This window comes from Neodiprion virginianus, chromosome 4 (assembly GCF_021901495.1).
Source record: "Neodiprion virginianus isolate iyNeoVirg1 chromosome 4, iyNeoVirg1.1, whole genome shotgun sequence".
In the NCBI taxonomy this organism is placed as follows: Eukaryota; Metazoa; Arthropoda; class Insecta; order Hymenoptera; family Diprionidae; genus Neodiprion; species Neodiprion virginianus.
In genome coordinates this window covers 15,731,153-15,753,992 of record NC_060880.1, presented here as the reverse complement: position 1 = coordinate 15,753,992, position 22,840 = coordinate 15,731,153, and the positions used below count along the sequence as shown (strand labels likewise).

General features: G+C 37.9%; 2 protein-coding genes across 4 annotated transcripts in view; both read left to right on the top strand.

The window, feature by feature from the left end:
- The window catches only part of LOC124303688 (chaoptin), a 14,937-nt gene extending 10,114 nt beyond the window's left edge, over nucleotides 1-4,823 (top strand). The window contains exons 5-12 of the mRNA XM_046761203.1: nucleotides 192-438; nucleotides 781-1,032; nucleotides 1,105-1,421; nucleotides 1,497-1,794; nucleotides 2,228-2,708; nucleotides 2,848-3,111; nucleotides 3,470-3,698; nucleotides 3,817-4,823. Of these exons, the coding sequence (XP_046617159.1) occupies nucleotides 192-438; nucleotides 781-1,032; nucleotides 1,105-1,421; nucleotides 1,497-1,794; nucleotides 2,228-2,708; nucleotides 2,848-3,111; nucleotides 3,470-3,698; nucleotides 3,817-4,210 (2,482 nt within the window). The 3' untranslated portion in view covers nucleotides 4,211-4,823. The remainder of the gene's footprint in view (nucleotides 1-191; nucleotides 439-780; nucleotides 1,033-1,104; nucleotides 1,422-1,496; nucleotides 1,795-2,227; nucleotides 2,709-2,847; nucleotides 3,112-3,469; nucleotides 3,699-3,816) is intronic.
- LOC124303690 (uncharacterized) overlaps nucleotides 1-22,840 on the top strand; it is a 25,026-nt gene extending 2,186 nt beyond the window's left edge. The window contains exons 1-9 of one of the 3 annotated variants that reach the window (XM_046761211.1): nucleotides 8,949-8,967; nucleotides 9,467-9,545; nucleotides 17,867-17,968; nucleotides 18,056-18,165; nucleotides 18,287-18,477; nucleotides 18,577-18,807; nucleotides 19,085-19,232; nucleotides 19,368-19,512; nucleotides 21,015-22,840. In XM_046761211.1, coding sequence (XP_046617167.1) covers nucleotides 9,476-9,545; nucleotides 17,867-17,968; nucleotides 18,056-18,165; nucleotides 18,287-18,477; nucleotides 18,577-18,807; nucleotides 19,085-19,232; nucleotides 19,368-19,512; nucleotides 21,015-21,256 — 1,239 coding nt within the window. In that variant the 5' untranslated portion in view covers nucleotides 8,949-8,967; nucleotides 9,467-9,475 and the 3' untranslated portion in view covers nucleotides 21,257-22,840. Of the gene's footprint in view, nucleotides 1-8,887; nucleotides 9,546-17,866; nucleotides 17,969-18,055; nucleotides 18,166-18,286; nucleotides 18,478-18,576; nucleotides 18,808-19,084; nucleotides 19,233-19,367; nucleotides 19,513-21,014 lie in introns of those variants that run through there. The other 2 variants (XM_046761212.1, XM_046761210.1) reach the window with 2 other exon arrangements.

Sequence of the window (22,840 nt, the reverse complement as noted above, 5' to 3'; positions counted from 1 at the left end):
TAACAACAGTCTGAATAACCCTGCAGGTCTTACTATGATTTCTGTCCGGTCAAATTGTGTTCCCTTAAATGAAAAAGCATTTCTTATCCGCCATATTTGATCTCCATACTTGGTTATAAAGCCATCAAATCCTTTAACTAAGAATACAGCGTACATCTGATATTTTTACTTTTTCTCCATCGTTTTGCCAGAGCAACTTTCTCAAGGAATTCGCTGCTCCAAGTTGTGAATCTCAGTCACAACATGATAAAAAAATTGGACGCGAACACGTTCAGAGGCTTGAGATTCATGCGGCGGCTCTACTTGAGCGATAACAACATCATCGATGTGGGTCGCGGAACTTTTGGATCGGTTACTCGAATCGGCACGATAGATTTGGCCCGAAATTCGATAAAGAAAATCGACTTCCAGATGTTCAATCAGCTCCAGTACGCCGAGGTGATTGATAAATCGTAATTGCGAACCATTTCATTTTCATTTCAACCATAGGGATCATTTTTCAGACTGTACAAATTCCAGGGAAAAGAGTTCCAGACTTAGATGTAATCAGACTCGAGATAAACCGGTTCAATTCTATTGAAAATATCTCATCTCGATATGCACACGAAAACAGATTCTTTAATAACAAACCTCGACCCTGGGTTCGACTTTTCAAACCGTGGTTCAATCATTTCTTGGTTTGACCAATTTCTCCCCTGGACAGTAAAGTCTGAAAATCCTCAACCGAACACGTCAAAAGTCAGTCCGGGTCAGTCTTCACGACGATGATCGTTGTCGCAGGTATTGGACGTATCGGAGAACGAGGTTACACTGATAGAAAAGCAATCGTTCAAGGACCTCTACTTGGCGCGAGTCAATCTCTCCCACAACCAAATATCGAGCATAGAAGCAGAGGCATTTGTGAACTGCGCAAACATAACGCTTGACCTGAGCCACAACCTTCTGGAAAACATATCGAAGTACGCGTTCGACAGCTCGACTTACGCTCTGGAGTTGCAACTGAGTTACAACATGTTCACGGAGTTGAATCAGGTTAGCGTGGAAAGGTACAGGTGAATTTTTAGGATCGATTTCAGGACGCTGACTGTTCCCATAATTGTTCAGGTTCCGCTGCACAACATGAGCGGTCTTCAGATACTCAACGTATCCCACAACTCCATGCACTCGGTGCCGAGACAGACATTTCCCAAGCTGTACGAGCTACACACTATCGACCTGTCGTACAACAACATATCCGAGATACAGAATGGAATATTCCAGACACTGTTCAGTCTCCGATACCTAAACCTGTCCCACAATTCACTGCAGAAAATCAAACCCTCGACTTTCGGATCGCTTCCAACTCTCCTCGATCTCGACTTGAGCTACAACAAACTTGAGGATATTTCGAGGGGCAGTTTGGCCAAACTGGCCAGTTGTAGGTGGGTAGATATTTCACTATCGGATAGCGATCGGTAAAAAGAAAACGAGTCGATCATTTTCACATCCCATTTTAGGACACTAACGGTGAAGAACAACTCGTTGACAAAGATATTCCAGCTACCGATATCACTGGGTCACTTGGACTTCTCGGAGAATGAACTTGAAGAGATACCAACGACCGAAGTATGGCCGTCAATGAATTCTCTTCTGTCTTTGGACCTGTCAAGAAATCGGCTAGCCGACAATCTGCAGCATGGTAGTTTCGACACTTTGTTAACCTTACGAACCTTGTTCCTCGTCGAAAACAACATCACTAAACCACCGCAGGCCGCGCTGGGTAGTCTGAGTAGTTTGCAGTATCTCTACATGCAGGTATTTCAAAGGAAATATAAATTTTACTATTCGGCAGGTCTACGGTCCAGTAAAAATGACGTCGGAACAAAAAAACCTTGACTGAAGAATGTCGCGTCAACGTAGAAAAAGAAGGAGAAAAAAACAACGAACTTTCACGAGAAGAGAGTTTAAAATCAGCTGTGTCGACGACTTTCTGGGCATACTATTATGTTTTTGTTTTTTTTTTCTTTTGCTAATAAAAAAGACTTCTAGTGCTTTCAATACCCAGTCGATTATTATTTAATATCACTGATCGGTACCTAAACCAGTCACTGGTTCCAAGCCTCAGTTTCTCAATTTTTATGCTTCGACAATCTCTTTCGACTGGACTATACACCCGATAAACACGGAAAAAAACGCACTTTAGGACAAAAACGAGAAACAAATACTCATCGAACTTTCGCTTTTTAAGGGGAACCATTTGACCTCGTTGGACAAAGCGGCGTTCGGTAGATTGCCTATAGTGTTTGAGTTGAACCTGTCGAACAACAAAATAGCGAACGTGAGCATCCGAGCATTCGAAGGTCTACTGCAACTGCTGACGTTGAATTTATCCGACAACGCGATACGCCACATACCCAACGGAGCGTTTCAGGGACTCGTGTCTCTGCGTAGCTTGGACCTGTCGAAGAACCGGCTTGAAAAATTGGACAACAAGACAAAGGGCCTCCTCGACGACTGCCTATCGCTGGAGAGGATAAACCTCAGCCACAACAGGATATCATTCATAACGCGAAAAATGTTCCCTAACGATCCCTGGATTCCGTACAGACTTAGAGAGATCGATCTGTCCTACAACACGATGCCGGTTATAACCTTCGACCTGACGGTCGGCACGAGGAAAGTGAAGCGGCTGAATTTGAGTCACAACAACATCAACGAGATCAGAAAATGTGAGAAGATCAGGATGAACAGATAATTAGATTTCGGTTGGGTTTTGTCATTTCAGGCGAAGCGCTTCTTTTTTTTTCTTACCTCTTTCTTTCCAACAATTGCTTAAACACCTTTTTCCCTTTGTCGCCGTTTTTCCAGACGTAATCGGGAACCTGACCTCTCTCGAGTATCTGGATCTATCCTATAACGATTTGAGCGACATCTCGGAGCCAAACGTGTTCCAGGATCCGGCAAATTTAAGCGAAGTATACCTAAACGATAACCACTTGACGTCCATTCCTCTGGACAAAATAATACCGATGGAACACTTGAGGGTACTAGATCTGCGGGACAATGAATTTGGAAGCTTCAACATCGAGCTGTTGAAGATAATAAAAAACGGCACGGATCTACGCTACGGCGGTGAGTGAAAATCAACGGTTTTCAAATAGTTGTTTCTTGAAATACCTATACCTACATTATACAGAGACAATTTTCCGTCAAACAAAACTCCTGATCAGGACTGACACCACACACAGCACAAAACTTAAAGTCGTCAAAAAAACGTATAATGGACGTCTCATGTGCCATTTTACGACGCCTAAAACATATCTTAATGCCTAGTAGGTGTCCTTGGGGCCTTACAGGCGTCAGAAAATGGCGCATAAGACATTCTTTCGACATCTTTTCGACAACTTCAAGTCTTGTGCTGTTTGGGACACCTTTAAGGTTTCCTTGTTCACCTCCTTTCGTCAAACTTATCATCAACCATTCTTTCTAGGGAATCCGCTTCACTGCGACTGTTACGTGAGACCATTGCGTCGATGGCTGTCAACGCTGACGGAAATCCCGGAATCATGGACGGAGCCAAAATGTTCGAGCCCTTATTTCCTTGCGAATGAATCGGTAGTCGCGGTGACGGAGGACCTGATGGTTTGCGATGAACGAGAAGTGCAGGACAACCCGGATTTCGAAATAACGCCGGACCTCAAGTACCGTAGCGTGAATTAGTGAGTAATTGAAAGACGATAAGAAAAAAAAATTAAAAATTAGAAAAAAAAACATGACATGCAAAAGACACGAACGATCATCTTATGACCAAAATTTTTCTTCGTCCCAATTGCGCAGCAACGAAGAGGACAATTCGTGGAAGGTGACTTGGTTCGTCTCCTCGCGTGATGATATTGGGGATTTTTACGTCGTGGTAAGGGAGGCCGGAAGAACGGACGAGAATGCGATCGACAAATCAGCACCGATAAAGCCGATATTCGAAAGGGACGTTGTGTACATAGAAAGATCGTTGACGATACGAGATCTGCCGGATCCATCATCGAGGAAATTGGAGATGTGCATTCTAGCCCGAGACTCGATCGGTAACGTGAAGCATTTTCGAAAATCCCAGTGCCGATTTCTCGATAAAACCAACGCTGACTTCGTAACAAGCGCCGGTTCCGCACTTTCCTTATTCTATCCAAGATTTTTGATTGTGGTAATCTGCATTGTTTTCGTACGTTTACCGTAACGAAAATCTGCGCGACATGTCAAAATTCAGAAATCGCGTTTGTGCCCAATTACCAACGTAATTATATAGCTTTAGTAGAAGAGAAATCGGAAGATTATAAAACCGACTCACGCTATTTATAAAAGTTTCCTATCTGCTCATATCTTCACTCGTTAAGAATATTCTTTGGTGGGGGTCGATACTTGGAAGTATCAATATTTGGAATGGCCGTTATATCGAAATTTCAAACGTGCGAAAATAAAATAATGAAAGATGAATTGTCCGAAATCTTTCGTTATTTCATTTTCGCATGTTCGAAATTTCGATACATCGGCCATTCCAAATATTGATCCTTCCAAGTTTTGACACCCACCCATATTCCGCACAATAATTTTTAACATCACTGCGCACAGAAACTTTATAAATAATTTTTAATACGCTATATCGTGTAATATAATATACATATAATAATATATGGTTGTTAAGATATTTGTTCGTTTATATACGGAGAAAATTTTTTATAAATATTTTGTCTAGAAGTAGAAAGAGTGAGAGAAAAAATTCATGTACATGTACACATATATATAGTTACGCCAGACTGACGATGTTATATATTTATTATTTCTCTTATTATAATTATCTTTTCGTAATACATTTATATATGTAGATATTTTTAAATTGATATTTCCTTGTTAAGAAAAAATCGAAACTAGTGGATTTTTTCATGACAGGACACGAATCGACTAACTTGCGCCTAACGATAGTTTTTCTTTTTTTTTTTGGTTTTTCTTGTTTTTGCGATCGTTTCACCAATCCACTTTAATAATTCTTTATAACACACCATTTATACACGCCTTTCGCGTACCTAAATACGCACTTATACCGAAGGCATGATATTATAATTATATACGGTAAAACCTTTCTGTCCATCTTCTTCTTCTTCTTCTTCTTCTTCTTCTTCTATGATAAGTATAACCGAGTCTAATAATATAGTGAGAACTAGACACACGCAATACGAGTATAAACGTCATATCGGATACGCTGCGTCCTGCAAGCATGTGGAACACGAATGTTACACTTCGCATACATGCGCGAGTATACGGATCAAAGGATTATTACACACGGTTTGACGTAAAACTTATTTTTACACTTAATACGAGTACGAATCCATATGATTAATTCGTCATAATTGGCTCCTTATACGGGAGAAGAAATTGCAGTCCTGCAAATAATGAATGATGAAAAATTCTCTCAAGGAAGTTGAGAGTCTATACTAATATACAACGAACTTTACGCACAATCATGTTACAGACCTGTAAACAGTGCTCCGTGCATAAAACAACGTCGTGAATACAGCGAGAGAGGAAGAAGAAAAATATCCTCATAGGCAACGCGACACATTCTTCGTGCAATTTACTCGCGTGGGATCTAACTAACATATGTGTAATCGGGAACGATGCATACATACGAGTACATGTATACACCATACATCAGGGTGTAACCTAGAACAGCAGAGACCGTGTAATGCAAGTAATCGTATCGTACATTGACGTGTATATTGTATAATGATACAGAGAGACTGAGGAAAAATAAAGGAAGAATAGAAAGAAATACAAAGAAGTCTCTGATGCATAGGAGTAATGGATGTGCTGTGTATTCATTTGCGATACGAAAGACTTTGTAATGGAAAAGATGGACAATTGAGCATTTGAATGAAATTTTTTTATTTCATATTCTTGTAATTTGGAAAAAAATATTTTGGACGTATTTTTTACTTTTTCGATTGAATCAAAATTGCCTTTAATATAACAGATTGAAAACTATAACATTGTGACGTCACCCATGTTAAGATATGTCTATATATATTAAAATCAGTGAAATTCAATCACCTATAACATGAAAAATTATCATTTTTAACGAAAAACAAAAAATACATCGTGACTAGTTTCGCTTGCACTGCATTATGCACCCCTAAAAATGGAAAAAAAAAAATTTCATTCAAATACTCAATTAAAGAAATTCTTTCAATGACTGTTGCGAAGAAATTAATTTTACTCGAGCGCGACGATTTTGCGATCTCATTGAAATACTTTTCGCAAGTTTTGACAATAACGCGGGAATTTCTCGGACGCGAATGGAACCAGACCTCCGATTGCTTGTACTTGAATTTTCGTTATCGATATTATAAATTTTCTTGTTTAAATAGTGAGCCAAAAAACGACACGTTTTATGCAAGTAGACAAGGAATGTAAAATAAAATTTACTTTCCATACGATTTTTGTACATTGAATTAGTCATACTTGACGAAAAATAACCTTTCATATTCCAAAGCCGAAAAAAAATAATCACGCTTAAGTTGTGTATTTTTTTCTCCCAACGATTCTTGTCGCAGCAAACCAAGTCGAAAAAAATAATTCTACTCTTTAGTGTCGCGATATATTTTTTTGATTCAGAGTATTATGATTTCTTACTAAGACTAATAATTAACTTTTTGAAAATTTATAACAGGAAAATGAATTGCGATGATAATTATAAAAAAAATTACAAACATTTCTTATTAAATCAAAAACTATCAAATGGACCGAATAAGTTCAGCGACTGCAAGTCACGGTTAACATGAAACCACCCAAAAATATAATGTAAGATATTAATTACGTTAAGCCGTATAATAAATACGAATCTGTATCTATATATGTGCTATTGTTTTAGAAAATCAGAAAAATACATAATAATACTTTGAGACTCGCTCAGAGGTATTTAAAAAAAAAATATACATATATACAATACATCGTACACTGAGAGAAATTTTTAGTTCCGGTTACCGCTCAGTCCTTAACTATTTTCATTTTTTACCAAAATAGAAAAATATAGTTCTAGGTACAAAATGAAAATTAGTTTTCTAGCCGTTACCGGAAAGTCTAGTATCCGTTACTATTCTTTCTCATTACGATCACTGTTAATATATTTTCTAGCAACTGTTGCGAAAATTTAACGCTCGTGCAACAATAAATCGATGTTAAAGCCTTATTTAACTAAAAAAGTAGAGTAAACCTCAGAAACTGATTTTGCGTTGCAATAACCAAAAAAGGTTCGACAATAGCGCAAAATAGTTACGCGTACCTCGTTTTTCGTAATTCCAACAATATTCAGTTTTTTCAACGATACCTGTTTTACTGAATTTTTCCAGTTGCTACAAGAAATGAAATTTTTCCCAGTGTACATACCGATAATGATTATGATAAAAATGGTCAAGATTCGACATCGAGAAATGAGCGCGTTCCCAAGCCCGGCCATTGGTCTGATTCTAGTATAGACACGTATGCATGTACGTAAGTAAGTATGTATAAGAGAGAGCTTCCTACGTAGGCTGCCATTTAAGGCCCATTCTCCTTCTCTCGATCTTTCGCCCCTCTCTCCTTCGGCCCTCGTGACGAGGGCCCATAAACGTCCGACGACGACGCGCATATGTGTAAACGTATACATATATGCTTACCTACGTTACGTCGAAACGCGAGTCGCATATAATGTACTAATGCATACCCATACACGTTACACATGTACGACACACGAGTCGATCGCTTCGCAACAGATCTATGCCCACGCGTTCTACAATAAATATATACATATATATATATAATAAATATAGAATGCAAAAAAAAAATGAATACACAAACATGATTCTATACACACATGTACCTATTTACAATAAAACATGTAGGTACGTATCATTGTATCCTGCAGTAGTACTGCAGCGGGATTTGCAAAAAAAGGTATGAAAATAAAAGTATTAAAAAAATAAAATAAAACAAGAAAAGAACACGAGGATTGGGTTGTAGAAATCGAGAAGAGAAATTTTTTTTTTTCTTTTTTTTCATCAAATACTGAAACGGCGACAGCGACCAGGGTGACGAATAGCTATTTATGTCGCATGCCCGTAAACCGCCTGTTTTTTTTGGCAAGGATAAAGATTTCAGGACGAGCTGAAGGCGAGCCGGAAGCGAGTACTGAAATTATCCGAGCCAAAAAACGGTTTACGGGCATGCCACATACAATATTTTTTACGGTATGGGCATTGAAAAGCAAAACGAAGAGTGAGGTTATGTCGCGATCTGTTTGACGAAGCTACTTTATTCGACAGTTTGGGATGCGCACTTAGAACTGCGCGTCAAAACTGCGGAATAAAGACTTTATTCCGCAACTTTGTTCGCTGCCGTATAAAGCGTAACTTCACGGAACGAAAACTGCCACAAAAAGTGGACTTTTCAATGCCCGTGCTGTGAAAAGAAATTTTTTTGGGAATAGATCTACGCGGAACGTAAACCTGAAGAGACGGACATACCTGTACAGGTATTATATCCGTGTTGTGTGAGTATAATAGATGAAAGGGAAGGGATTAAGGAAATCTTCTGGATTGGTGGGGAGAAGAGAAGGAGATAGAAGGAAAGATGTAAAAAAAAGGTGGGGTTTTTTTTTTTCGTCCTTGTCACTCCTCCCCCTCCCCGACTCAACCTCAAGCTCCCTCCTCCTCCTTTGGTACCATATTCCGCCAGACGTTGCCACCGCAGTTGTATTCTCCTTACTAACCGCGGTTGTCGCGCACGCGCTGCACGACACGGGATACAACATCGATATTTTATAAATATTGTATTTTGTGTATTATTTTTATTGTTGTTTATTTTTTTTTTTTTTTAGTTTTTTTTTCTACGGTAAAAAAGTAAAGGAAAAAAAACAGGAGTAACAAAACAAAACGCGTATCGAGTGTAATATTACATTACTTCGTACGTATGTAATAAATACATGTCGTGACAATAATGTACACATCATATCTATAACGAGGAACCTTGAATATCGTTGTTTATATCGATGTAATATACAATAATTTGACTGAAAATAAATGAAGTCAAACGATTGTCGGTAAAAATATTTGAAGAATAAATCAACCAAAGCCCGTGAATATTTAAATTGTATATCTATAAATAATTATTTCGATGCCTTTTTCTTCATACGTTCAAAATCTCGTCTCACCTGTCGTGAATTAAATCGCGTACCTAGTCGTCGTCCGCGCGGATTAAACGTCAATAATATTTGTTTTATATATTGATATATTGTTTATTATACGCGTCAATATATATGTAAATATATATATAACTACGAAAGATCCGGCTTTCTCTTTTCCCTGTTGTTCATGTTCTTCTGATACGTGTACCGCGTGTAATAATATTATAATATCTTTGAAATAGTGTGCATTGAATTATAATAAATATATATTTACACAAGGTGTGAATCATGAACGCAAATATAAATTATCGAGTTGCCATTTGGATATGCGTCATCGTGAATTTTGCTTCTGGAAATGGTAAGCGCAATATATTACGTATGTTACATATGTATACTTCTCGGCATATTTCTTTGAAAAATTTTTTTGTTATCAATTATTACTTTCGTTGAGACGTATAATTTTCACACGGTCTCCAATAGGTACACATACGTGTATACATGCATACATGTTATATTTTTTTACATTATTTTACACGTTCGTCAATTTAAACTACCTACTATGTGTCTATGAATTTTTAGTTTCTCCAATTTTCATTATTATCATTGTTATTGTTACGATGATTTTAATTTTCGAACACACTCGAGCCGAATCATGACGCAATCACGAGGAATTATACAAGTATTGTAGATATATCGCATACATTATTATATACCAATAAAAATCGTTGAACGTAAAAAGGAAATAGACAAAAAAAAAAGTATCTGCTTATAATTACGTACCGTATAACGTGTATAGGTATACCGTATAGGTGTGTATAGGCATGTGAATACATTATATAGTGCAGCTAATCATGGGAAAGTAACGAAACACTATCGCCAATTGATTAATTATTATTAATGTATTTATAAAACGATACATCGAATCGCATCCGCGAGTCGTTATATACGTGAGGTTAATTAGCGCCTAAATTAACGACAAAAACGACATCAGTAGCGGTCTTGAGAAACAGATTCACGATCAGATTCACACGTGCTCCTTTGGCCTTTTTTTCCACGAGTAACTTCTTCAACTTCCTCGTCCCAGTTCAACTTTACACCACAGTATATATATATACTATACTTAATAACCGATACGCATGTATCTACATACATACCATACATCATACGTGTATAATAATTATTATACGTGCATTGTACATAAAATGCTACATGCATGTAATAAAACAATGCAAAGCCGTTGAGCTGACAATATCGTGAGAAACAGGGTGAGAAGAAACAGTATAAAACTAATGGGGAAAAAAAATTGAACGTACAAAATGATACGGTTAAAAATAAATGACATAAGAAAAATGATGAAAAAAAAAACAAACACTCTTCAAGCATGGTGGTCTTACAACAATGCTCGCCTAATCCACTCGACTCTACGTTGGCTTAGGGTTAGCCATCAGGTTGGGTTAGGTTGGGTCAGGTCAGGTTGGGTTATAGGCGGCTTGTTACCGTGACAGAAATAATTAGTCTTCCATGCAACGCGGGCCTGTATACGTAATTAATTAACTGTCTATATAACAGGACGCGTTCTTCGTTTATTACGTTACACATTGTATGGTCGATGTGCAACGGCAGAATAAATTCTGTATTTTCTCGCTTATGCGATTTTGTGTGTTCATTTATTCGTATGTATACATATACGTTATGCTTATAATGAGCTTGATCGTCATGATCATGTTTCTAAAAATAGAGTAGAGACTAAGAAAAAGAAATATATATGTATGCATAGAGAGAGAGAGGAAGAATTTCACAGGTCTGCAACCAAAAAACTGTACAGGTTTTTTGATCCTGTTTATTATAGATTTTCACTCACTGAAACCGGGTAATATGCTCAAAAAGTTCAGTCATGTCAGGTTTTTTCTTGAACTCGCGTCTGTAGTTTCGTTTACATTAGAGTGAAAATACCGTTTAATTCGAAAGGTGATATCCTATTCTCGTAATTTTAAAGATCCTATGCAAAAGTGACTTCTTACTTCCATTCAATGGGTATTAGAGTGAGACTCGCGAATAAATACAAACAGGGAAACAGGAAATGAAAGGAAGAAGAAGAAAAGGTTTCATAGACGAAAAGAGAATGATCACGGAATGTTGAATGCATTTCATGAAAAAATCGTTTGGTCAATCTTATAAGAAATATTGTTCAGTTCATTGTAATAAAATGGTGGTTTTTTTTTCATTATTGTTATATGTGCTTTTTTTATGCAAACACCTTGTATTTTACAAGAATATTGTACGTGACGTAGGGAAAATGCAAATCATTCTTGGATTCGCTATACACGAATAATAGACACCTTAACCATCCGGCTAACTTGTTTTTGGTCCGAAACAAAATACGAGTTGAATTCTATACGATTTACGTGACTATGACCGGCGATACAGCTGACGTGAGAAAATGGGATCCATTGTCACATAATTCGTATAGAATCGAAGTCGCATTTTGTTTCGGACCGAAAACAAGTTAGCCGGATGATTATTAAAGCATTTATGCATTTCACTCTGCATGAATTTCTTTCTTTCGTACGACTTATAATATACGATACCCACTTCATTTCACGTATCGAATCATTACACGCCTAGTAAATGATCAATTTTCAACTTTACGAATGTGTCAAGGATGCGCCTCCTCACGATGATGAAGAAGAAGAAACTCTAGCTTATCGATAAACAAGAAGAAAAGAAGAAGAAGAAGACGAAGACGAAGGAATAAAAAAGAGAAAAAATACGAGCCCCTCGCGCTGCGCGCAACTTTGGCCGATGACTCGTACTGGAGAAAACCTGATCTGCTGGTGTTTCAACACACGTATAGACGCATATATGTATAACCGTTCAAGGATTCTTCCTTGAAATCCATAGGCGGCGAAATATCTCTTAAAATAGCCATCATCGGCGTTCACATGATACGTCTGTACATTTCTGACAGCACATTGGACGACTTGACACTTGACCAAAATTCTTGACCAGGATGTACCAGAATTGAATTAACAACGTGTAGATGAGGTTAAAAGAGAGTAGCGAAAAAATATTTCAATCTTTATACAGCTGTAACTTGTCCGTTGACAGCAGTACCGACTTGGTCGAGAACGAACGAGATGAAGAGATCTTACAATCACCGTCGTCGTAATTATCGTCAGAAGATCCCACGATTATGATGAAATTTTGAGAATTGGCCGGTAAAAAGACATACGGAATACATTATAGCTGAACCAACGTACCAGGACGATCTCTTGAAACTTAAAAATCAAATGCGCATGCGCCAAATAAAATCTCATTGGTCGGCGAAATCTTCCCGCAGCGATATTCTTGTCTGCGACACAGGCGGGCCAACCTACGCAAAATGTGTACGTTCGAAGTTTCAAAGAGCATGAGCATTAAATTCCGACCGTCCTTTGACGAATGAACTTTCCGACCCAATAACAAATGCTTCCCAAACCTGTCCGAGTCGCTACCTCAAATATTTGATATTCTAACCTCGAAAATTCGTATCAACTACATCACCGGCAGAAACAATTTGGCAACTGAAACTCGGGATGGCAAGCCTGCGCGAACAGCCGATAAAACTTGCGCATGCGCGGTTGATTTTCAAATTTCAAGAGATTGTTCCGGTACGTATTTTTATAACGTACAGGAAGATCATCATGAAACGGAAGGAAGAACGATTATACGAGTTGTGATTAGATGACCATCCCAGGCAATTCTGTTAGACGGACCCATTACATTATGCACATTACCGCACGTTGTGCATCATACATGTATGACGAATACCTACATGTCTGATAAAGCCACACCGACATGCGTGTATAATGTATATAATATGCAGTATGAGGAGGAGGAGGAGGATGAAGATAACACGTGTGGTGGATATGTAATATACACGTGAAAGGGAAATCACGGGGCGCCATTATAGCTCCAGGTATTATAATAACCACTGGCTGTCTGTCTGGCTGGCTAGCTGGGCTTGATAACAATAACAATAATAATAATGCGAACGAGAAAAGTCAGAGCGAAATTGAATTGAGCAGTGCACGTAACTGCATGCATGTAGCTGCGAATATTGGACGATGATATAAGAAGCATTGGGAATCTCGAAATTGAAGTAAAACACTGCTGAAGCGTCAACTCGGCAGATCTCTGGTTTTACGATACTTTTAAACGTAGCAAACGCGACGATCGATGAAGAAGATTATTAATCAATAAATTGATCGCAGAGTTTCACATTTTTTTATACTAAAACTCTGCGGGAGCGGAACAAAGTGTGTCCGAATAGAGAGACTCCGTGTACGTGACAATTACCTTGCATACGTAATACGTACACCCATCTACCCAAATGATGCGTCACATCAGAGGTTAAAACTATGTACGTTTATCTACATACGTACATACCTATATGTAAATTATAATATGTGTCCACGGATGGGTATTATTTATATAAGCCCCAAAAGTACCGTTACTGATCTTTATGCTTCTCCTCGTCTTCTTCTTCATCTACTACACGTGTATATATATATATTTATATTTTATCATCATTATCATTATATATATATGTATATATTGGCAACAGTATACTGTATATACCTCAGTACATCACGGTATACATTATTTAACAGTTAATCTCTGCAAATATATGCAGCAACGTTCACCACTTCGCGAGCAGACACAAAAAACACACACACACACACGTCATGCGTATATTATATACATACGCAGCTATGCTACTACGTATTTTTGCACAGCTCGAAAAATCATGTGTCGTAACAATGATGGTTGTTTGTAAAATTTCGTATACAGTATATTTTATAACAGATTCGATATAACAATTATTATCCATGCTGGGCTAATATATATGTTGCATTGCATAGATCGGTTGTATGTATGTTGATTGGGGTGGTCCTGAATTTATTTTTTGCTAAGAAAAAAAGGTGCTTTTAAAGTGGAATAACATATGTAACGTATTATTACTTGTAATAATTACAAAATAAATTTGCTTCGGTTGAAAATTAATTGAATAACATGATTTTATAGCGGTTGAAATACCTTATAAAATAAAAAACAAAAAACGCACAACATTTTGTATTAATTTTAGTATTTTCGGTATTAATCTCGAAAAAAGCGAATTTTTACATAATTTCATCTTTAACCTTGAATAACATTTGAAAGATTTGAGTTATAAAAAAATTATAAAACATCTTTTTTGTAGATCATTGAATCCCCTAGAAAAATATGTAGCGGACATTTATTTACATAAATTGTCTCGTTCCTGATCTACAATATTCAGAAACAACTAAACTCATTTTCGCGTGTTCTTTGATTGGAAAATGAAAGATTGCGTTCAGGAACCACTAAATATGAACATTAAAGAGCTCATATTCTAACAGGCCTTATTTCCTCTTCCTACAACTACGAAACGAGTGACTTTGAAAAAACCAAACAAACAGTTCATTTTTCTTCACCACCCTAATGTACAATGGCTTAGTGTACTGATTGTGAAACGAAATGGATGGACAATATTATAATATAACGTAACGAAGGTTCGTTCGACGGCCACACCGCACGCATGCCACGCATGGAAAACCCAACGACCGCGTATAATGTATACATAGTATATGCGTATGTATGTGTGGAAAGTATATATATATATATGTCTATATATATATATATAATATATCTATATACAAGTACATGTATGTACGTGTTTCGTAAAAGAACCGTTGGTTCGTGTTGTATACTGTACATATAGGTATAATATATTACACATCTTCGTTCCTGCCTAGGTATGTAATGCATACATAATTATACTTACGTATATGTTATGTATATACCTTTTATAGTTATGTACGTCGCGACGCCCATGTCAGGAGACTCGGTGTTCATTTTTTTCTCATTCTTTCTCTCTTTCTTTCATTCTTCTCTCTCTTTTTTTTTTTTCTCTTTCGGTCGAACGTGGGACTTGGCGACGTCCGGCGGGTATTTTACCGTACATAAACACAGGTGTGTATATATATATATATACACACACGCACACATGTACTCCAAGTTGCATGGTATTTTGATATTTTAAGAGAAGAATCACAATCCCCCCCACAGCACGTGCGTTTTAGGTATGTACATGCAATGGATGAGAGAATATTATGAGTAGAAGTAAATGAAATTCAAATACTCGCTACGTAGTGGATAACGTAGACGGATACATGCAACAGGTGTAATAAACTAGACGAGGAGAGTGGTTGGTTGGTTGGTTGCCGAAGGATCCAGAAATCAGATAACGAGACTAACCCTGCGTAAAATGTATTCTTCACCAGCAAAGATTAAACGTTCCGTACATCCTTATGTGCACATATGTATGTTACACGTACAATATGTATACTGTACATTATATACACGTCGCACATACCGCAATGTGCATCGTTGTACAGTTTTGCATGGTCAAAAGTTCTTTTACACGGCTATGAAGCTTTTTGTACCATAAGTAAAAACAACGATCACCTATGCGGAAGACGGAATTCCATTGATTGAAAAAGACAAAGAGTACGTTCGATGTTTGCCAAATTCCGTATATCGTGTCGAGCTGGTTCGTTACCAATTTATGTAGATGCAGAGATGTACATATTTACGTACGTGCACGTATAGCACAGGTTTAACAGCCGGAGGCTGCATCTCGTTTCTGCAGTTGGCGAAGGATAATCAATGGCCCGGAAGTCGGGTTCGAGCATCAGCACATCAGCATCAACCGCGTGCATCGAGAAGAGAGTTGCGGAGTTTACGCGTTATAACTTACAGCAGTGCGGCGGGCAGCATGGATAGTGTGTTGGTACGGTCATCGGTAAATGGCAAAAAGAGAGGAGAAGAAAAAAAAAAAAGAATCGCTTCGATGAAGAAGAAGGAGAAGAAGGAGTACCTGGTACCATAAAAGCGTTTGCCTGCTGCATAGACCGCACGAGTTGATCTCTGCAGACTTTAAATACCAATAACCTGCATCATCCGTCCCGAATGATGTTATAAAATTGGAGAATAAGAAGAAGATTGCCTGTATGATGAGAAAAACGGAACGGGACCATGAACCGTATTTATTCTTTACACCTTTATTTCGTACACAATTTGGGGCAAGAATGGATCATCGATCACTGTTCGCCCTGCAGCCACACTGTGCAAACCCCAAGCTTTGCGACACGTTATTCGTGACTGATGAAATTTGTAAGCCACTTTTGCTAAACACCTATAAGGAATACGATGGTCATAACACGACCCTCTGCTTCACTGACAGTCGAGTGGGCAGATTCGAAATCACGCGATTTGGATTTAGCTGCGGGGCTTTGGGCATATGGGTACAACAACGACAATGTGCGCGTGGGTTTATGGACGTGACACTAGGCAGCGTGAATTCAGAGAGTGTGCAGGTATCTATGTAACAGACTGGCGAGGGAAGGAGGCATACGTGAAGTTAACGTGTGGTTAGGGAGCAACTTTCACCGCGACAGCAACGGAAACTTCAAAAGACGGTTTTGCTGGCCGAAGCTGACGCTAGACTCGCCTTCTTGGTTGGCTGGTCAAGTGGATTAGTAAACCGTGAATAGCGTACAACGGTTGGAAAAATGTAGCTCGATAAGAAGAGGAATAAAACAGTGAGGTTGGTTTTTGGATTATATACCCGAAGACCCTTGATGTATGAAGCATGATTTAAAAGCAGGAAAAAACGATAACGATTGACGATACTTTGGGTTATACTTAGAGCGACCATGGCTTGTAGAACTTTCCAAATAATAACCGACCTAAGTCTGAAAAAGGACATGTAAGCATGATCGCCACGAGCTCAGAATCCGCATTTCTGCCCACGCCTAAAACCCCGGATTCGAGTCATCCAATTCCGGTATTTCTTTTCGGTACAACAACCTCTTGTGCTACAGCGATTGCGAAAAGTTTGAGAAAGCAATTTCACGTCTTTCGTACTTATATTTGAACAGAAGTGCGTTGGTTCATCAGAAGTAGAAAGAGCATGGGAGGAGAAAAGATTGTGCACCTATAACCCGCCTGCATGCGCCTATCTGTACGTACACAGGTAGGCATGTATGTACATAAACCGAGTAAACCGACGAGTCGTAAATATGCATGTATAAGTCATCGGACACGAGGAGTTATGGGATGTGTAACGTACATATAAAGGAATGCTGCGGCAGCTTAACATCATCCTGATGCGCAGTCCGCGGCTTCTTCTTCCTCTCGAGTTGAACGCCGACACACAGTGTTGCATAAGTGCATTACGTTTATTATATACCTATGAATCTACGAGTATACATGTGTACAGGGGACTTTGCGCACTATCCGTGTAAGACTTTCATTGCCGGGTTCGCCCATTTCCTGCAAATATGCAGTCCCCTTTTCCTTCTCCTCTTCTCGTAACCACTGTGCCGCAGGGTGACTTTTGAACTCTGGGGTTGGATCTTTCTCTTCGATTCGTCGATCTTGGTGTGGATCGGTCGTCAAGGTGAACGACCTTGGTCCGATACCCCAAGCGTACAAATTATGACCATATAGTAAAACTTTGACGACGTGAGTTCGGACCGGAAAGTTAACCGCCCCGAATACTCGTCACAGTGGATCAGTTTCTCAGATCTTCTCTTCTTCTTCGACTTTTTACAGTACAGAGCAAAGTGCGATGCTTCAAGGATAGGATGGAGGTCGACGTAACGCGGAGCAGCCCACAGGCGACGATTTATCTCGAGAATCTGAAGAATTATCCAGGTAAAAAAACTGTCTCTGATCGTAAGTCTCTGACGTAAGTCTCTGATCCTGATTATACTGACACTATTTTCTCACGTCCAATCGCAGATGAAGCTTGCAAGCCGAAGTTGAGCGAGGGGGTTGCCACTTTCAAACTATCACTCGTCCGCGAGGAGATGTTGCGCTGCGGCCTGACGCGGGTTTTAAATAAAATGACGGTAATGTAGCGAAAATTGTTGCAACGAGTCGAAGACACGATCGAGGATACCATCCTCGACGACAGTCTGCGAACCAACGATTTCGGGTAAATCACTCAGATCTCTGTTGTTCTGATCGCAGGGGAAGAAGGTCTACTATCACAGAATAATCGTCGAGGAACCGACCGATTCCAGTAAGCACACGTTCACCGTCAAGTGTGGAATCACCGAAGTGACAGTGCCTCATAAATCAGTGACATCCGGGACGAGCTTGGCGCCGAATCGAACGATTTTACAACGAAGAAGTTTACCCGACGATTTCGAAGAGTCCGAGTGAGTTTCTCCGCCCGGCGAAGCGAAGATAAATAATAACCCAAGGATTATCTCGATCTTTGTAATTGCATTCTATTCTCTTCCTCGTCCATTATCAAGGGTCATCGGGACGATCGAAGACGTCCTGGGAAAGGCACCGACGCCAACTCTCAGCGTCGGCGTTCGTCAGGGCGGCAATCTGGTCACCGGGGAACTTCACGTGAGTCCGGGAACTCCCTTGCAGATGGAGATCTATCTGGATACGATCTCTGCCCCGACGTACGGTATCCTGACAACTTACATGCAAGTCTCGGACATGAGGACTCAGGAGGAAACCATCATCTTCAACGGGTAATGAGAATGTCGATGATTCTCAAGTTTGCGAACAGCGTTGATCGATGCATTTTCAAAAATTCTAACCTTACCCTGGGAGTTTTTAAGAATTGCGTAGTCTTTTGGATTACATTTTGCAAACTCGAATCATTCAAAGACAGTCGAAAGCTGCGAGTCAACGTTGCTATTCTCAAATCTAAATCACAATTAAAATCCTCCGAGCATGGCTTGTAACGATATACGTACACAACGATTTTTTTTCTAATTTTGGTGTATCCGCATGATTGTAACACAGGTGTTCGGTGGATCCTTACCTGTTCGATAACTTTGAAACGGTCGACGGTGACTTTTTGACAGCGAAATTTCGGGCTTTCAAATTTCCGGAAAGTACCTACGTGCAATTTCGAGGGACGGTAAACGTTTGCGTGGACAAATGCGAGGGGGTGAGTAGTAACTCTCATATTGGTATGAATTGAAGTCGACGAAGCACACAATCACTACCTAAACTTACATTATTCTGGATCGTGATCCATTCGACAAACATTAATCGACTTTTTATTGTGCCTGTATCGTTGAAGATCGAATGCAGCAACGGGCGGATCGGATATGGTAGAAAACGGCGCTCGGTATCACCTCCTAACGGTGACAAGAATAATCTATTCGAGGTGACGATGTCGACCTTCATAAAAGTCGATTTTGAAGAAGGCGCTGAGGTTGAAAAAGGTACGATATTATTCATTATTTTGTCGCGAAATAGTTTTTTTCTTTTTTGTTCAAAATAAAACAAAACAAAAAGAAAACACAATTATTTTACTAATAGTAAAAAGAACGTGAAAATTTATCAACGGTTCGTGTAGCGTTATAACAAAACAATGAGTTTAGATTCTAATATAATATGTACGTCTCGTTTATACAGGTGAAATGACTCGTACTTTAAATATGTGTGTATCGGACATTTCGAAATAAAGAAAATCAGTCAGGTCTCAGATATTTTTTTAGTTTTACGAACAGTTAGTTATTGCGGAGCGAAATTTTTGTGCCAATGGGCTTGACCTTTTTACAAAATATCGATCGAAATATTTGAAATTGAGAGTTTCTACAAGATTTAGCTTAAAAATGCGATAATATTCGTTTGAAAATAACGACATTAATTCTGATCTCATACGCTATTACACTCAAAACTTTTCGAGAAAGCAATTGAAAAGTTGTATAAAAATGTATTCCTAAAATTTTGCCCAGTTATTATCATCTTCATCTGCCAGATGATATTGAAAAATTAAAAACCGATATTTATACGTAACGCAATTTTGAAATCCAAAATGTGAAACTGAGACTCGACTGATTTTCTCCTTTTGTAATGTCCCGTATATGAATGTACAATTAAGACGAAGTAAAGAACAATGATACAAGCAATAAGAAAAACTAATCATAGAAAAATAATGAAAGGAAGCAACAACATGTAGGTATAAATACATATTAATAACATCAGGCATACGCTTGTACGATACCGATCACGTATATCTGCCTCTGAGATCCGTAGCACATATGCTTGATATACACGTATATTATATTATACACTACCAGATTCTATCTATTTGGCAGTGGATCTTCGTTTTTTTCTTCGCGGATTGTCTAACTGGCATCAAATGTAATAAAACGAACCTCCCAAAGACGCGCAAAAAATAAATAAAAAAAAAAAAAAAACACCCCGAGGGTATAATGTCAGAGCACCAAACAAGTTATAGTGAGTATATCGGCTGAGCGGTAATAATGACTAATGAGGTACTAAATTTCGAACGGCGTATAGGTATACACATGTATACGGTACAGATCGACATATATACATCATGTCTATCGTAATGCGGTCTATCATTATTATAATTATAGTCACCGCCGAGAATTCATTACACCGATCGTTCCAAAACTTGATTCATTTATACACATATATATATAATATATATATATATATATATATTACGAGTACCGTTAATAATCCCGAACTACATGACCTTTTTTTAATGATCTTATCAACGCGAGACAAGAATATTTTTACGTATATTTTAGCCATGGATATTCCTCGTATAACGTATGAGAAATAAAATACGATATTGCTTTGAAATAGATTTGAAGAGAAATCGAAGGGAATAAAACAAAAACGGTCGCACGTACCGTGCTGAAAAATTGTTTTCTTATTAATCGTGCCGTAATTTTTGTTTCTCTTACAGCATTGCTGGCGTTTGTTTTGAAAGGTAACAACGTTACCGCCTCCGAAGAAACAGCGGAAAGGCCCGGATCGGCGGAATCGGCTGCAGCTGTACATCCAAAAAACGAGATTCGCGAACAGTATGAATACAAGGTTGTGGAAATGGAGACTGTGGCGACGGTGAACGCCGCTTTCTCAATTACCGCGACGGGATATTTGAAATTAGCTAGTATTTTACTCGTCGTATTCTATACATTAATCTGATCAATTAGCGGGAGTAGCTGTCATAAACGATAAATATAAGGAGAAGATCCCCGAAACGATAAAATGTTTCACGTGAAGCGTAAGGAGAAAAAATTTAAGCGGAAATTCGACGGAACAAATTGAACATTCTAATTGAAAAAGTAAAAAAGAAAATCCCGAATCATAACGATATCCCGCCGTACGCGTAGAATTTATCTGTTTACGGTATTTAATATTTTTATCTTTTTTTAATCAAGTTCTACTAATTGCAAATTTCCTGCGCGTACAAATAATAATAACAATAATAATAATAACAGTAATAACAATTACCGACGCGTAATGGAAACGTTTTTTTTTCATTACAGCGCGCACTGCAATTTAATGCATCCTATATATTTTACGATTTTTTTATTTCCATCTTATACTCTGCGTACAGACGTTTTTTTACACTCTTTATTATTAAACGTTATATTTTTTTACGAAGGAAACGAAAGAATGAAACCGCGCGCGAGTCTTTCTTGGAATCAAAATTTGATTTGTCCCACGCTTTCTCGATGCAAGATAAATTAATTTTGAAGACAAATTTTTTTTTCTTCCATATCGGTATGCATTTATTCATATGCACTTGGACTAGATCGATTTTTACATTGAGAGATTATTATTATTTTACATTGAGCAATATTACGCATACGGTACGTTTTCAAAAATCGAATAGCGGATGTTTCTAAAATTTCGGAATTAATAGCGTAGTAGAGAAAAAAGGAAAGCTAAACGATATGTAGTTAACGAAAGATAGAAAAAAAATATTCCATCGTCAACCGTGGGACAATTTCATGTGATACTAATATATTATTATACCTATATACAATATAAATATATATTTAATTAATTAATAATTTCGTTTTACATAATAACGATACGTATAAATAATAACAATTGAATACCTACAATACCGAACCTATTAAAGCTCATTAATGAAATCCTCGTGCAGCTAAACAACTGCTACTAACAATAGGCCAGAGAGAAAGTGAAATAATAATAATAATGATAGTGATGATAATAATAATAATATTAATAATAATAATGATAATAACGAGGTAGGATCGTGCATTGTTATCATTATTTTCCCAATAAGAATCGATAATATTGATGTGTTAAATTTAAAAACTGTAATACGTAATTGAAAGTAATTTCTTTAAAATATCAGGATAGTAAAAGTCCGTCGTCTCTGATTGTATAAACGACGGTATGCGTATAAGTTAATAAACGCGCATTAATAATACCTAGGTAACACAACACAATACAGAAACGAAGCGCAACGAATAAATAGCGGTATATTAACAACGATCGTTTTGAGTGTATACCTGTATAAGTTTATACAAATCGCGATACCGAATATTTATTATGTCGAATAAAAAAAATATTTATTCGATAATTATTGTTGTACAGGGTATGCCCAAATTTAGAAAGATAAATAATTGAAAAAACAAAATGATTGACTTATGAAATGCGCGATCATGGAGAAGTAAGAATAATAATTATTATTCTTATAAAAAAAAAAAAAAGAAATAATTATCCGATATATTGTTGTGGTATGAAATACAA